The 14,818-nt window shown below is 38.5% G+C and overlaps 1 protein-coding gene across 2 annotated transcripts in view; it reads left to right on the forward strand.

The window, feature by feature from the left end:
* Window positions 1-2,642: 2,642 nt before the first annotated feature.
* The window catches only part of LOC120568105 (solute carrier family 22 member 23-like), a 40,116-nt gene continuing 27,940 nt past the window's right edge, over window positions 2,643-14,818 (forward strand). Inside the window, exons 1-3 of one of the 2 annotated variants that reach the window (XM_039815350.1) lie at window positions 2,643-3,480; window positions 10,725-10,828; window positions 10,952-11,106. In XM_039815350.1, coding sequence (XP_039671284.1) covers window positions 3,034-3,480; window positions 10,725-10,828; window positions 10,952-11,106 — 706 coding nt within the window. In that variant the 5' untranslated portion in view covers window positions 2,643-3,033. Of the gene's footprint in view, window positions 3,481-5,467; window positions 5,828-10,724; window positions 10,829-10,951; window positions 11,107-14,818 lie in introns of those variants that run through there. The other variant, XM_039815351.1, reaches the window with a different exon arrangement.

Consider the following 14,818-nt stretch of genomic DNA (forward strand, 5'->3'; position numbering starts at 1 on the left):
TCACGGTCTACTCCAATGTAATGTGTCACAATTTTGGGGTATTTGTTTCTCAAAATAATCAGAAAAGAGAAGAAATGCAGTTTCAAATAGTCAAAATAAATAAATAAACAAATATCTTCACTTGCAGATCTTTGAGAAACTGATACAATTGAAATGTGCATGATCCAACACCTTGAGTAATGAAAGAAGTATGTAATAGCACGTTATGGCCAGGAGGGTGAAGCATTGCTAAACACATTCTGTTCATGAAGTAGTCATCTGGTTATCACATGGTCAGAGAAATAATATAGGCTACGAAGCTAGGGGGTGGAAATCAAACATTATTGAATACCAATATTGAACTCTTTCGTTCAGTTTATCCCACGAGGCTTCCTTAAATCATTTACAATGAATATTACAACACAAATAATCAAGTTCATAATTCAAGACATCTGTGGTCAGGTCAAATCTGAGTGATAATAATACACATAATGAATTCATGTGTTACTGTATTATGTGTGTATTTTGTTTTGTAACCAAATGTCTTATTATATTCACAATAATACGTTAATTTAATTATATGTCTTGCAAAACAAGTGGTGGAATTTCAGTAAAATGAGGACAAGAGATATAATAAAATATACAAGTAATTAATAATCTGAAAATAACAATGTGTAACACAGCGTGTGATGAAAATCTGATGTGTTGCTATAAAGAATGGACCCACTTTCCAATAGGGCACACTTTATAGAGGGTTTATGAGATATGGCTTTATTGACAGGTAATAAACAATGTAATAATTATTTACATATTAATACGAAAACACTTTGGGTTGCCAGGTTGTGATACAAATCAGTTGGCTGCCTGGTGTTTATCTCTCTCCGGCATATTGACCTTTTTAGTTCTTCGGTTAATTAGCAAGAGCCCTACATATTTAGTTCAACCACTCAGCTGTGGGAAAGAGTTGAAGATCATCTGGAACAAAATCCATTAATTAACAACCAATTAACATTTACAACTCAGACAAGATACATGATTAGAGTAGAATCTCCTTATTGATAGTATAATATCATTATTAATGACTTTCTAACATGTATAACTACGAACCTGTTAAATTGAGAAATGCAAGTAAAAGTAGTAATACCAATGTGTACCACAAGTCAAAATGTTACTCAAGTAAAAGCAGAAAAGTGTTAGCGTCAAAATATACTGATATACAAAAGTAAAAGTACTGATTATATAGAATGGCTCATTTCAAAATCACATGTATTGCATTATTGGATTACATGTTGCAGCTGGTAAAGGTGGAACTCATTTTAATTACGTTGTACACTGCTGGGTAGGTTAACATTTAACAATACATTATAATTTATTAGTTGATTTATATTTTGTTATTATTAATGATCTGAATATGAAAAGTAACTAGTAAGGTTTGGAATAAATGTAATGGAGTAAAAAGCACATTATTTTCCTCCAAAATGTCGTAGAGTAAAAGTATGAAGTAACATAAAATGGAAATACTTGAGTAAAGCACAAATACCTCAAAAGCATACATAAGTCCAGTACTTGAGTGAATGGTGTTAGTCATATTTCACCACTTTTCTTTTTTAAATATCGTATTATTGATCTATAAATGCATTGTGAGTAATCTTGAATAAAGGTAATATGGAGAGTTACAAACCCTTTAAGATTTAAATTAGAACATAAAGTATTGTATGGAGCTGCCCAAATTAGGGCAAAAACCTCAGTGAGATTTGGTCAACACAACTGTATAAAGTCATAAGGAAGTAGAAATGACTGCATAATGCTGACTTCTATGACGACCAACAAAGTAGTAGCCTAAACAATAAAGCCTACAATTTATAACAAGACAAATTATTGATTTGCCTTTCTCTCTCTCTTCGATCACTCATGAACAGTCAAAATACAATCTTACTCTGTCAAGCCCATAGCCCTTTAAATGCTGCTTTCAACTGTACACTGTTGTGCCTATACAACAGACATAAGTCATTTTCTCCCATATTAGTGGTTTCTGCTCAAATGTTTGATTACAACTTAGCCTATATAAAGAGTATTAATCTTTTTTTATTATTCACCTTTGCTGGCAGCTAAACAAGTATTGCATGTTGTTTTGTTTGGTACAGAACTGGGCGGGGACAGAGCTCCTCCTCCTACCCATAGGACATCTGTCCTGTGCATTTAATTAATTAAAATCTGAACGTATGTAGGCCTATGCCCTTTTATATAGTCTATGGTATGTATGTACAGGTATGTCTGCAACCTATTCCACAATGTTTGGAACAATGTCACTTGGAAGAGCCTCAAAAAGGCTAATGGGTCTTGTGACTTTCTTGCAAAATTGAATGGAATTCCAATTTCTCCCCAAAATTGGGTGTGGAACAACAGTTGCCATAATTTTGTTGGATTGTATTCTGTCATTATATAGGCTACACATACCATGGTTGCAAGCACATGATTCAACAGTGTACAAATGTACTGGTGTCTTTTTACTGACTGTTATACAACAGGCCAAGGAGCTATGCTAACGTTATTTTTCAGTAGCTCTGCCTTGCTCTAACTGCTGCACAGAAAATGAGAATTTCCATTCCAAAGGGGTTACCAGTGGTAACAGGTGGCCATGTTGAGGTAGAGTCGACAACACAACGCCTTTATGGGCAGGTGTGTTACCTGTGGCTCCCTAAGGAAACACTTCCTAGGGTTCTGCCGACAGCTGCCCGACAGATCAACCAAAGAATGAGACGTCGTAAAAGACCATAAAAATAGTTTTCGTCGTCACTGCTTTAATTTACTGCAATCCGCATTCATTTCGGAGCTCGAGCCGGTCAGACAGCCCCGCACAGGTTTGGGTGGCAGACGGAGGAGGGAAGAACTTCCTGATAATAAAGAGGTGCGTCTTATTTCCATTCCAGTGATTGACTGCGCACGGCTTTCACCGCCGGAGCTGGGGGCATTGACGCATTGTGGAGTCGACAGGGGGTAGCACTGCAACCCCGGCTTCGCTACACAACGGAGGCATCTATCGGCGAAACCGCGATGGCCGTGGTGCAGCTCGACACGGAGGACCATCAACCTGAGAACGGCTTCGTGTCCCCCGATAGTACGTCGGGGCTGCTGACTCGCATCGACGGCTCTGTTCTGCCGTTTCTCGGGGGATTTGGGAAGTACCAGAAACAGCTGATCGTGCTGACATGGATCCCGGCGTTATTCATTGGATTTAGCCAGTACTCTGATAATTTCCTCCTTGCGCAGCCGAACAACACATGTATCCAGCCTTTGGCAAACCTGACTAATCAGACTACAAGCCATTCATCGCTGTTAGACGGTCCAAAAAACACCAGCGCGCGGCCAGCTTATATTTATGCCAATAGAAGTTACAGCGCCCAATACGGCATTCACAATGAAACGGCCAACATGCAGTGTAGCTGCAGTGAGTGGACATTCGAGCTGCACACGGGACTTGTACAGAACGTGGTTACCAAGGTAAGCTGTCCATCTTGACGGTGGACATCCTTTTCCATGTTGTGTTATGCATCTGTTTCCGCCCTAATCATAATATATTTGCATATTAAGAGGGAGCTCTTTGTTGCACTTATCAGCACGACACCCATCAAAAAAAAAAAAAAATCGCACTTTCAAGCAGAAGCATTCATTTAAATAAAAAATGATGTATATTATTTGACTTCTGGATAGTGGTTGTGGTTATGCCCCCATTTGTTCATCCAACTGGCGTACATTTCTTTACAGTGGGTCGTTTAGCACTGGGTCATAGCTACATTCCGTGGAGATTCCCAGATTCGGCTTACATTAGACCTGAAAGTAGTGGGCTTGTGGATATGTGAGAGCATGCACCGTGCTGACAGTGACTGAGTCATCACAACAGCTGACACAAGGTGTGACCTATTGCAGAGAGACGCCGCCATTGGCACATTGGGCAAACCTGTCAGGGCTGGTGGAATTTGCCGGTTGTCGTAATAGACATAATAGACGCGGAGCTTTTGATTTGGAGCAAAGGTCATTAGTGCGCTCTAGAATAATGCAACCCCATCCCTGGCCAAACATCACCCGCCCTATGCTACCCTAACCAAACACCAGTGAGATGTTCTTATAGCTTTCATTGTGGGCATTTTTACCCCGGATCACATCACCATTGTGTTGTAATATTCCTATCTGCACAGGCCAGGCTGAGAAGACAGCATAGGCCTGCAGTCATCATAGTTGGTCTGCTAGCTGGAGGAGGAAGTGTCTTTTATATATCTCATTATGCATATCAGCTCTTCACCCATTGTGGATGCTGCATGATAATATCAAGATATTTGTATTTTTAAGATTCCACAGGGCTCCACGGGATAAACTTGACATTGGTGGAATAACAATGTGATTCAGTATTCATAGAAAATACTCTTATCACAGAATGCAATTAAGACTTTAGAAAGAGTAAATAATTAGATAGTAATGTTCAACGCTCGGTTTTGCTTAGAAAAAGTCTAAAATGTTGATACACACTCTGATAACCTTTCACACCCTTGTGGAGAACGGTCAATTGCATTTCAGTCTGCGCTATCATCCCCTCGGAAGAGTTTGGCACTCATGCCATAATCAAAAGTTTTATCAGGAAGAGTTATATCTGAAGCAAGGCTTTGAAGCTTCTCTGTGCTGCAGGAGGGGGTTGTGGCAGCCTGAGCTTGTGCCCACTGTAATGCCAACAGCCCATCTGCTTATCACTGATAATGTCCCCCATTTAAATTAAGCAAATAAAATGCAACTTTGGCATGTCCCCCTGCATCATAAGCCAGGGGGACAGTTTAAGTCTTGATTTAATTTACTGTCCGCAGGGTAATTTGGGGGGTGGGGTTGCATGAACTAAAGCCAGGCTGATAAACTGATGTTATGGATGGAGGCGTTCAAAATACTCCCATACTGCAGCTGAATATGAAGACATATGTGAGGGAAATCGATTGGGTGGATCCTTATTACTAACAAACAGAAAATGTCAGTTCTCTCATGAGAGAAAAGCCAAAACAAAGAAGTTTCCAATATGAAGGGTTTGGTGCTTAAACACTGTCGGCTCTCCTCTTATGCTGGTGTTAACCTGTAGATACTAATATTTGTGTTGCCTTTGCATGCATACGGATAATGTCATGTTGACACTACCACCACTGCAGATCTGTGTGACGGGCCTGAGCAGTTGGTAAAAGTGTCTCGCCTTCCCTGACCCATGCATTTCACATTCTGACAAGGTCGCTGTCAGGAGAAATTGAATCGGATGGCATGAGGACGAATCCCGAATCAGAGCCAAAATTGAAGCAGAATCGACTCCCCCACGTGTCGTTGGCCTCGTCATCTGTTTTGACGACCTGTCCCTTACTCTTCCAAGTCCCCTTTTTGCCACCACAGAGCAGTAACAAGGATGACACTACAGCAGGAAGTGATGACTCGGCATTTCTCCCTGTGTTTGGATTGCATAGGCATAACTGCACATGACTGGGCTCAGCTGTCTGTGACACTTCATCCCTAAAACCGTGCCAGCACCGACGAAATGCGGTAGTGTCTCTGTCAAAATGTACCAACACACACAATTCTAACCCCATGTTACTCTGTTAACACTTCATATCACATCAGGAAAACATGTAATGTATGTAGATGTTTTCACCTTGTGTCACATAGGGATTGCCTCCAGAATCCGTAGCACGTCTCTGCTCACTCCTTTTTTCTCAGGGCATCACAGAAAGAAGGCTTTAATGGAGGCGGAGGAGGTTGAGGTGGTGGCGAAGCATCCAAAGTGGTTAATGTGGAGACCCATACTAATTGAGTCAAAACTCTCCTCAGGGTACGTCTTAATTGGACTGAGCCTTAGAAATGAGAATGTATCATTACTCAGAGACAGATAGAGTCTCTCAGCAACCTATCCTACTCAGCTCGCATTCAGAAGGCTAGCAGCTGTACACACCTGCCTGAAATAGTGGCCTGAGAACACCATCAAAGCAAATTGATTCCCTGTTGAAAGGTCGGTTCTTGTATAATAATCCGAGACAATTGCCATTTAGGGATTGATGAGGATTGATCTTTGTTCTTTTGTGAACCTTTACTGTAGAATGGCGTTCGGACTGGTACACAAAACCATGACACTGTCATGCATTTAAGCAATTGTTTTTCCTGTTTAGTCTATAAGATGTCAGAAAATGTTAAAAAAAAAAAAAAAGATAATGTCTACAGATTGATTGTTTTGTCTGATCAACAATCTAAAACCCAAAAGATATTCTATTTAAAATGACAAATGAAGCAGGAAATCCTCATATTTTAGAAGCTAGTTGCTTTATAAATGACCACAATGAATAATCCATTATCAAAATTTTGGAGATTAATTTTCTCTTGATTGTTGAGTTAAATTGATTAGTAGATTAATTGGTTAGTCGGTTAGTTCAACAGAATAATAATAGGCAACTATTTTGATAATCGATTAATTGATAATTGTTTAAGGAAAAATGCCAAATAATCTGTGGTTACAGCTTCCAAATTGTGAAGATGTGCTACTTTTCTTTGTCATATGTGATAGTAAACTGAATATCTTTGGGTTTTAGACCTTTGGTCTGACAAAACAAGACATTCAAAAATGTCAGGTTGGGCTTTCGGAAACGTTGGCGTACATTGTTAAGCATTTTCTTACATTTTATAGACCCAACAAATAATTTTTGTCATTGATTAATGACAAAAATTATTAAATAAAAATAATTAGCAGATCGAGCAATTGACAATACAATCAGTACTTCTTCAGTATACATGGTGCAATTGTACACTATGTCAGTGCCATGTTTATATGATTTTTCTTTTAGGTTAGAGTATTTTATAAAAGCGATAAGGACAATATGTTGTAAAAGAACATTGGTGGGTACACCCAGACCCAGTATCACTGTGCTGGAAGTTGCACACCCATAGATCTGAAAGATGATACTGTAGTTGAACACCCATACAGGCCTCTCTGCTCTGTGTCCCTTCATACTGTTTACCCAGCTGGTTGGCTCCTTCCACAGACCCCAGATCAGTGTGGGACACTTTGGAACTGTCTCAGCTGTCGAAAGGCGATGACCCCACTGCAGATACCCAGTCAGCACACAATGACAGCCACTCACAGCGTCAGCTGGGAGGAAAGACACTTGTGTGACCCAAAGATAAAGCTCTGTTGAAGCTCTATGTGTGTGTGTGATAAAAGTGTGTGCTGCAGGCTTGTTTCTGATACGTCTTTTAAAAGGGAGGGGTGAGCGTTGTGGGTTGTCTGACCCACGGCTGTGTTTTTAGGGTTGTGTGATGGAATTTAGGTTGCAAGAGTGTTGGTCGGTTGTTAATACATATCAGGTCTTTTGGTGACAGATATGTGTACTCATGGTTCTTAACTGTCAACAATAGGAGGCAATGAATAATAGATTGATGGGAAAAGGTTAGTTGTTTTACCATCTGTCACTGTTGGTTTGCAGGAACAAACTGCCATCAGCTAACTTGCCAAACATGTTAGTGTTTTTCATTTGGTGTGTTGTATAGTCCGGATGCTACAGTAGTTTGACAGTTATTTGAAACATGGTCACACCTAGATAATATAAACTTGCTCTCAGGCTGTAAGTCCCTCAGGCTACATCTCCAATGTCAGATATCAGTGTGTTGTTTCCTTCTTGTTTTTTTTGTTTTTTTACCCCAAAAGTGCCATGGAAAGAAAGTATGTGTAGTATAGATTTATCTTTTTGTTGTCTCTTTTGTTATTCTCTCTCACCCTCACCTAAGCTACCACAACATTACAGGATTTTAACACTTCGGTGCGGCAGTGTTTCTAAAACTAGCACTCGGAAGCAGTAAAAGTCTGATAACCACGGTGACGGTCTGTTGCTAGGCAGTAACTATGCAGCAGTCTCTCCATGTGTTTTCTCCTCACAACTGCTTTTAAGCATCTCTATCCCTCTCTCTTTAGCTTTTAGTTATCCTTACCCATACTTTCCTTTATTCTCGGCATTACTCTCCCATCTTTTTGTATATTCTGTTTCTACATTGTAGAATCTTTATTCCTTCCTCCTCATGTGCTTTCCACCATCACCCTCCCTCCTTTTAACCCCCCTTACCCACCGCCTTAGTTCAATGAGTGCAGAACTGTGCAGCTGTAGTTGAGAGCGTCTTCATCTGAGCTAGTAAGACTAACTGGTGTAGACTGATCATTGGTGGCCGGTCATTTGAGAGAGGTCAACGGAGCGCCCTGGGGATTTTAACTGATTTGCTTTTGGCCCTTCATTGTTCTGCATTTTCTGTCGGCCGTTAGCTTTATATGCGTATAAACCAACTCTTCACACTGACTTCTTGTCATTAATCCCAAATGAGCAAGACAGTAGCAAAGTAGCAACTGGCAGAAATAGGGGGCATAGCAGACAAGCTGCGAGGATTTGACTTTGACTGAATCACGTGCTAATAGTGTGGATGCCATTAATGATTGTGTATGAGACAGTCTGCACAGTCACCAAACTGTATCCACCATGCCGCCGGTCTGTCCTTCATCCACTCCTTTCATTTCTATATTGCTTTTCCTTTCATTTCCACTACTGTCCCTTCTGTGCATTTAATCTATCCAACACCATTCTGTCCACCATACCTTTTCTAATCCACTTTCCATTATTCCACTACCACTTTTATGGTTTCTTCTTCCTCCATGCCACTCCTTATCCATTCCTTTCATCACTTTCATGCATTCTCCACTCCTGGTTTCTCTGTTTCTCCTCTCTCTCTCTCTCTGTTTCCTCTCTCTTTCTCTATGTATACTCTCTCTTATATATATACTCTCTCTCTCTCTCTCTGTATATATATATATACTCTCTCTTATGCTATATGCTATGATATATGTATGTATATATATATATATATATATGTATATATATATATGTATATGTATTCATATATATGTGTGTATGTGTGTGTGTGTATATATATATATATATATATATGTATATATATATATGTGTATATATATGTATATGTGTGTGTATGTGTGTGTTGTGTATATGTATATATATATGTATATATATGTGTATGTATATATATATATATGTGTATATGTGTGTATATATATGTGTATATATATATATATATATATGTGTGTGTGTTCTGTATATATGTGTGTATTATCTATTATATGTTATTGTGTGTATATATATATATATATATATATGTGTATATATATGTGTGTGTATATATATGTATATTGTGTGTGTATATATATATGTATATGTGTGTATATATGTGTGTGTGTGTGTATGTATATATATATATATATATATATATGTGTGTGTGTGTGTATATATATATATATATATATATGTATATATGTATATGTATATATGTATGTGTATATATATATATATATATATATATATATATATATGTATATGTATATATGTATTTTATATATATATATATATATATATATATATATATATATATAGTATGTATGTATGTATGTGTATATATATATATATATATATATATATATATATATGATGTGTATATATATATATGTATATATGTGTGTGTATATATATATATATATATATATATATATGTATGTATGTGTATATATATATATGTATATATATATATATATATATATATATATATATATATATATATATATATATATATGTATGTGTGTATGTATGTGTATATGCACCTGCTATGGCCACTGTCTGCTTCTTGCTACCGCTTCTGTCGAAACAGCTGGACAACCTAATGTCCACCTTCTCTGTGGAATTCATCTTCTGTTCCTCTCAGGATCAACTATATTACTAGGATCATTGAATAATAATGCCAATGGTAGTAAAATTGCGGGTTCGGGTAGATTTGTTTAGGTATTACGTTTCTTCCTACAAGCAGTTCACATGCACATACTCCACTGGGGTTTACAATTGCTGCTGCACCTCTACGATCATTGCTTGTGCTGTGTACAAGGTCTGTTTTTCAAAACTTGTCACTACTGTGGAATGGGGTGGGGGAGGAACTCAAGCATACTTTATTAATGCAAAAGCAGCCTTATTATTGCATAGTGCATTATTTGCACTCAGAAATTCCTCTGTTAAGAGTTTCAGTAGACAAAGAAAATGAGGAGATTCAGAGTTGACTGTAATAAGAGGAGGCATAAATAAATAATAAAATAAAAGACAGTTTATGTACACCCAATGAATTCTGACTGAGGAAATGATCAGTATAATATATGATTTAATCCCTGATGTTGATTTGCAGAGGACAAATGAGCTTCGCCAAGAGAATCACTGTTTTCAAGACCACTTATATTGTTTGGTAGTTACTCCATTGGAGAAAATCTAAAATATCAAGCCTGTTTGGAGATGCATTTTTTGGGGATTATTGAGCTGAAAGATCAATATTAAACAATGATCAAAACTGAATATAATGTTTGGAATGATTAACAAAGGAAAGGTAATTGTTGGATGAATGACATATTAATGTTCCTATTAGATGAAATACCAGGAAGCCCTGTTACAGAAGTCTACCCTTCTCACATTTCAGTGTTAATGTGTTTTGAATGGTGATAATGCCTAATAAGTCAGTCAGATCTAGTGTAGAGTTAGTCAATATATAAAAACAGTTTCATCTCAAAAAGATATATAGCTGTTGCCTTTTTCATTACCATTACCCATCATACAATTCTTGGAACTAATGCCTTTGTATATTTGTCTCTACAGTGGAGTCTGGTGTGTGACTCTGCATGGAAAGTCCACATCGCCAAGTTTTCTCTGTTGGTGGGATCCATCTTTGGATACCTGACGTTTGGAATCCTTGCTGACTGGTAAGATTTTCAGAACAAAGTTCTTGCACAGCATACAGTTTTATTTACAGGTGTGTAATATCAAAAACTATTTATTTTTTTAACATTGAAGAAAACAAAAATAAGTTTTACCTTGCTCCGTAGGTTTGGCCGCCACCCGGTGCTGATCATATCGGTGTTTTTCATGCTGGTGTTTGGTCTGACTGTGGCCTTCTCTGTCAACGTCCCCATGTTCAGCACCCTGCGCTTCTTTGAGGGCTTCTGCCTGGCAGGGATCACCCTTTCTCTCTATGTCCTCAGTAAGTCTTTATCGCTCAACTAAAAGCTCTGGGCCAATTTACCTATTGCTAAGCCCTACCCCGCTTGTTATTGTTACTATGCCTGTCGAGCTAGCACAGTACATAGACAGTTTACCGAATTTACCACTCAAAATTTATCGTAATTTTTGAAACGATAGGTCTTAAATTTAACACCACAGTATACGAAAGCAGGATTCACATTTCTAGCCAGCCACCATCGATTTTGTCGGCTGAAATAACAGCTTTCGCTAGCAGACTTATAATAGCTATCTGGCTAATTGGTTGAAAACTCAATTTCGAACAGAATTTGTTATGTTTCCAGCTTACTTGTTACGTGTTGTTACTTGTGGAAATGTTTTTATTTAAAAGACATGACTATCCAAACTCAACTTTTAAAATACAGAATCTCGCTCTCACTGGAGTCCCAATCCCATGTACACAACCTTAGCATGTTGACAGAACTGGTTATGGTTGTAAGCTATCACTTACAATCACTTTTCCTGGGAAGGGTTTGGCAACATTTGGTTGAAAAATGAGTACTTATCTGTGTTGACTATGAAGGTTGAATATTTTGCTGACACATTTTGCTTGAGGCCTTTCAGGAAGCACTTGAAACGTTTGAAAGTGTGTAGACAATCCTAACATTTCACTGTTTCACTAAACAGAAGTGCTGAGGAGGAACAACACTAGCCTGGTCCTACCAGACTCTTGTATGTTTCATTTGTACAGAGAGTCTGGCCACTCTCCGTTGACAATTGTTAACTTTCTTGAAGGCGGGTACTCTGTTGAAGTTTAAATCTATTGGATCTGCCCAGAGCCACTCTGGATCTGCCATAACCAATCACTAACGTTTGATCGTGACGTATGTTATGCGCATGTGCAACAAGAGGGGATACCGACAACTATTGGCTTATATTTAACATTAGCATCGCTAGTGTTAGCCTTAGCCAACTCCTTCACCACTAACGGAGCAAGCTGGAAAAGCTAACTTTTCCCGAACCCCGGGGGAGGAGGGCCACAACATCATGTCCACCATCACAACTCAGCAAATATTGTTCTTGCTCAGGCTTTAACTTGTGGATATTCGGCAGCGTTGCCACAACGGACCAAATGGCTTCGCTCACGTCTTTCTACCGCACGTCCTCAACGTCATCGTTCTCAGCCACTCCCTCTGTTCGCTGATTGGACTGCCAAATATTTGGCTGGAGAAAACCCAAGAATATACTGCAAACCCAGATGGAGTACTGAAGGGAAATGAAAATTGAACGGAAGTATGTAGGAGGGCAGAGCCAGGCTAGAATTACACCGCAATAATGTAGCAATACTTTTATGGAAGATCTGTTTTCCTTGGTAGGGCTGAGTAAATATTTCAACATCATCATTTAAAAAATTTACATATCATAAGCTAGGAGAGATATTTTCATTTAATCAACATCTTGCACAGCATTACATTTTACATACTTGAATTCTTGTTTAATTTAAGATTGTGGCCCACTAAAAGACAAAATAACCATTTTGATTAATGTGATGAACATACATTTTTATCATTAGGTTTTGAATAATGATAATCTATGCAATATTAATTTAACCTGTACCGCCCACTCTCAATCCGTAGTATCCTCCCACTCATACTGTTCTTATTTTGACCAGATGCACCTATTCAAAAGCCTATTCTACTTTAATTCTTGTCTTTAGCTGAGGATAGCATTCAGCTAGAGTAGAGTAATTGTGTTGCAGTGACCTCCTAACATTCATTGAATTGAATACCATTGTTGGAATAAATTCTCATTACAGAACAACAACCAGTACCAGCCCATTTACCCTTGAAGTGAACTCTTTAATTTTCATTTAGGTGTACCAGCATGTGTCTTTTCCTGAGATTTTAATCCTTGTTACTGCTAATCAATAATCTGATAATGGCATAATGGGTTGGTGGTGGCGGGGGGGTGTTTGTGGTAACTTGTCTTTAATATAGTTTCACTCATCACTGCAGGAGGAGACTTTAATTTTCTCAGAAATGAAACCTGTCTGTTGATGTGACCTTCTCTCTGCATAGTAAAGGTTTGATAGTGTCCTGATAATTGGCAATGCAGTTAATGCAATGTTCTCATGTGGTGGCAAAAGTGGAGGGAAGGGGAAGATGAGAGGGAGGGAGCAAGGGCGAAATGATGAAGGGGCCCTCAGTGTCCTTGTCATTCTGATTTAGTCCACATTGAACACCTTGAAAAGCTTTGTCGCGCTCCCAAAATAGGACCGTTTATTCTGTTCCTGGGACAAAGGAAAGAGGGAGGGACAGAGGGAGGCAAACGGGTGTAGTTAAGCTGTACATTATGGTGTCCTATCAAATCTAAATTAACTTGACATCTGCGTCGCTTGTTTTCACAATATCCCACAGTTTACGGCTTAGAAAATCAGTGGTTCTCAACCTGGTGGTTGGAACCCAATAGGAGATAGTGGGGTCAACATTTCTCTACATCTCTTTGTCTAACTCTTGATTTTATCTTATGAAATGTAGAATAGTATTCAGATTTAGTCTGAGACTACAATAATCAAAAGAAAGAATAGGAATGTGTAAGTTGTAAATATGTATAGCCTCATGTTAAAGGAACACGCCGATTTATTGGGACTACAAACTGGGAACTATATTCTCAAAAGGTGAAGCACTGCAACTTCTGCTACTTGGGCGGAGTGATTTGCTCGCAGCACCTGAGAAGTCCCGTGGTGAGGAGCAGAGAGTAACAATGGTGCTTTTCAGGTGTTGCGCTAATCACTGCGCCCAAGTAGCAGTGCTTCACCTTCTGAGAATATAGTTCCCAGTTTGTATACAGTTAGAAGATGGCTGCGTCTCATGTGACCTCGTTATTTGTACACCCTGTGACTATACAAATCACAACATGTAAATAGGAAAATGTTGGCGTTATTTTGTCACTTATTGGGAGCTGTAGGCTAGATGGAGCCAATTACCTCCATGATCTGGGCTAAGCTAGGCTAGCGGGGGGTGTGCGTCAGACAGAGTTACGACACGCACGGAGATGAGAAGGGTATGTATGGACTTATCTAACTCTGGGGGATACGGTGAATAAGCTAAAGTCCCAATAAGTCGGCGTGTTCCTTTTAAAAGGTCCACTGCTAAATTGTACAATTCAGACTTGACACTGCAGTTCGTAGTTTATATGTCTGTGTTGTTTCATCTTGTCATGTACTAATATGTGTCCGTTTAATGTGTTGGCCATCATTAAAGATAAGATTCATCTGACATCTGTTCTGCATAGTGGCGCAGTGAACAATGCAACTTCCTTTTATATAAAGGCAGATTTAAATGAAAACATAAGTCATACGCCTCTTTAATGATTAAATGCCAGAGCAGCTGAGCAGTAGCTGACCATTCTGACTAATAAAAAGGAAACAGTATTTGAATATAGACAGCATTCCAAATAAACTTAATTTGTTTCTAAAGAGTCCAATTACTGAGTCAGAATAAAGATTTATATTTTCTCCTGTATATTTCCTCCTCCTTGCTTTCTTCTCTTTCTGTAGTTCAACTTCTATTGTTATTCTATCTTTCTCAGTCTCTACTTAAAGTCTACCTTCTTTACCTCTTTCTTTTGCTCTACCATTCTCCTATTTTTACATTTATTTGCACTTGCCATTTTACCATACAGTCTGCAATCAAGTGATTGCAAAGTAAATCGAGCGGTCACGAGTAATCTGT

Source organism: Perca fluviatilis, chromosome 11, assembly GCF_010015445.1.
Source record: "Perca fluviatilis chromosome 11, GENO_Pfluv_1.0, whole genome shotgun sequence".
Classification (NCBI taxonomy): domain Eukaryota; kingdom Metazoa; phylum Chordata; class Actinopteri; order Perciformes; family Percidae; genus Perca; species Perca fluviatilis.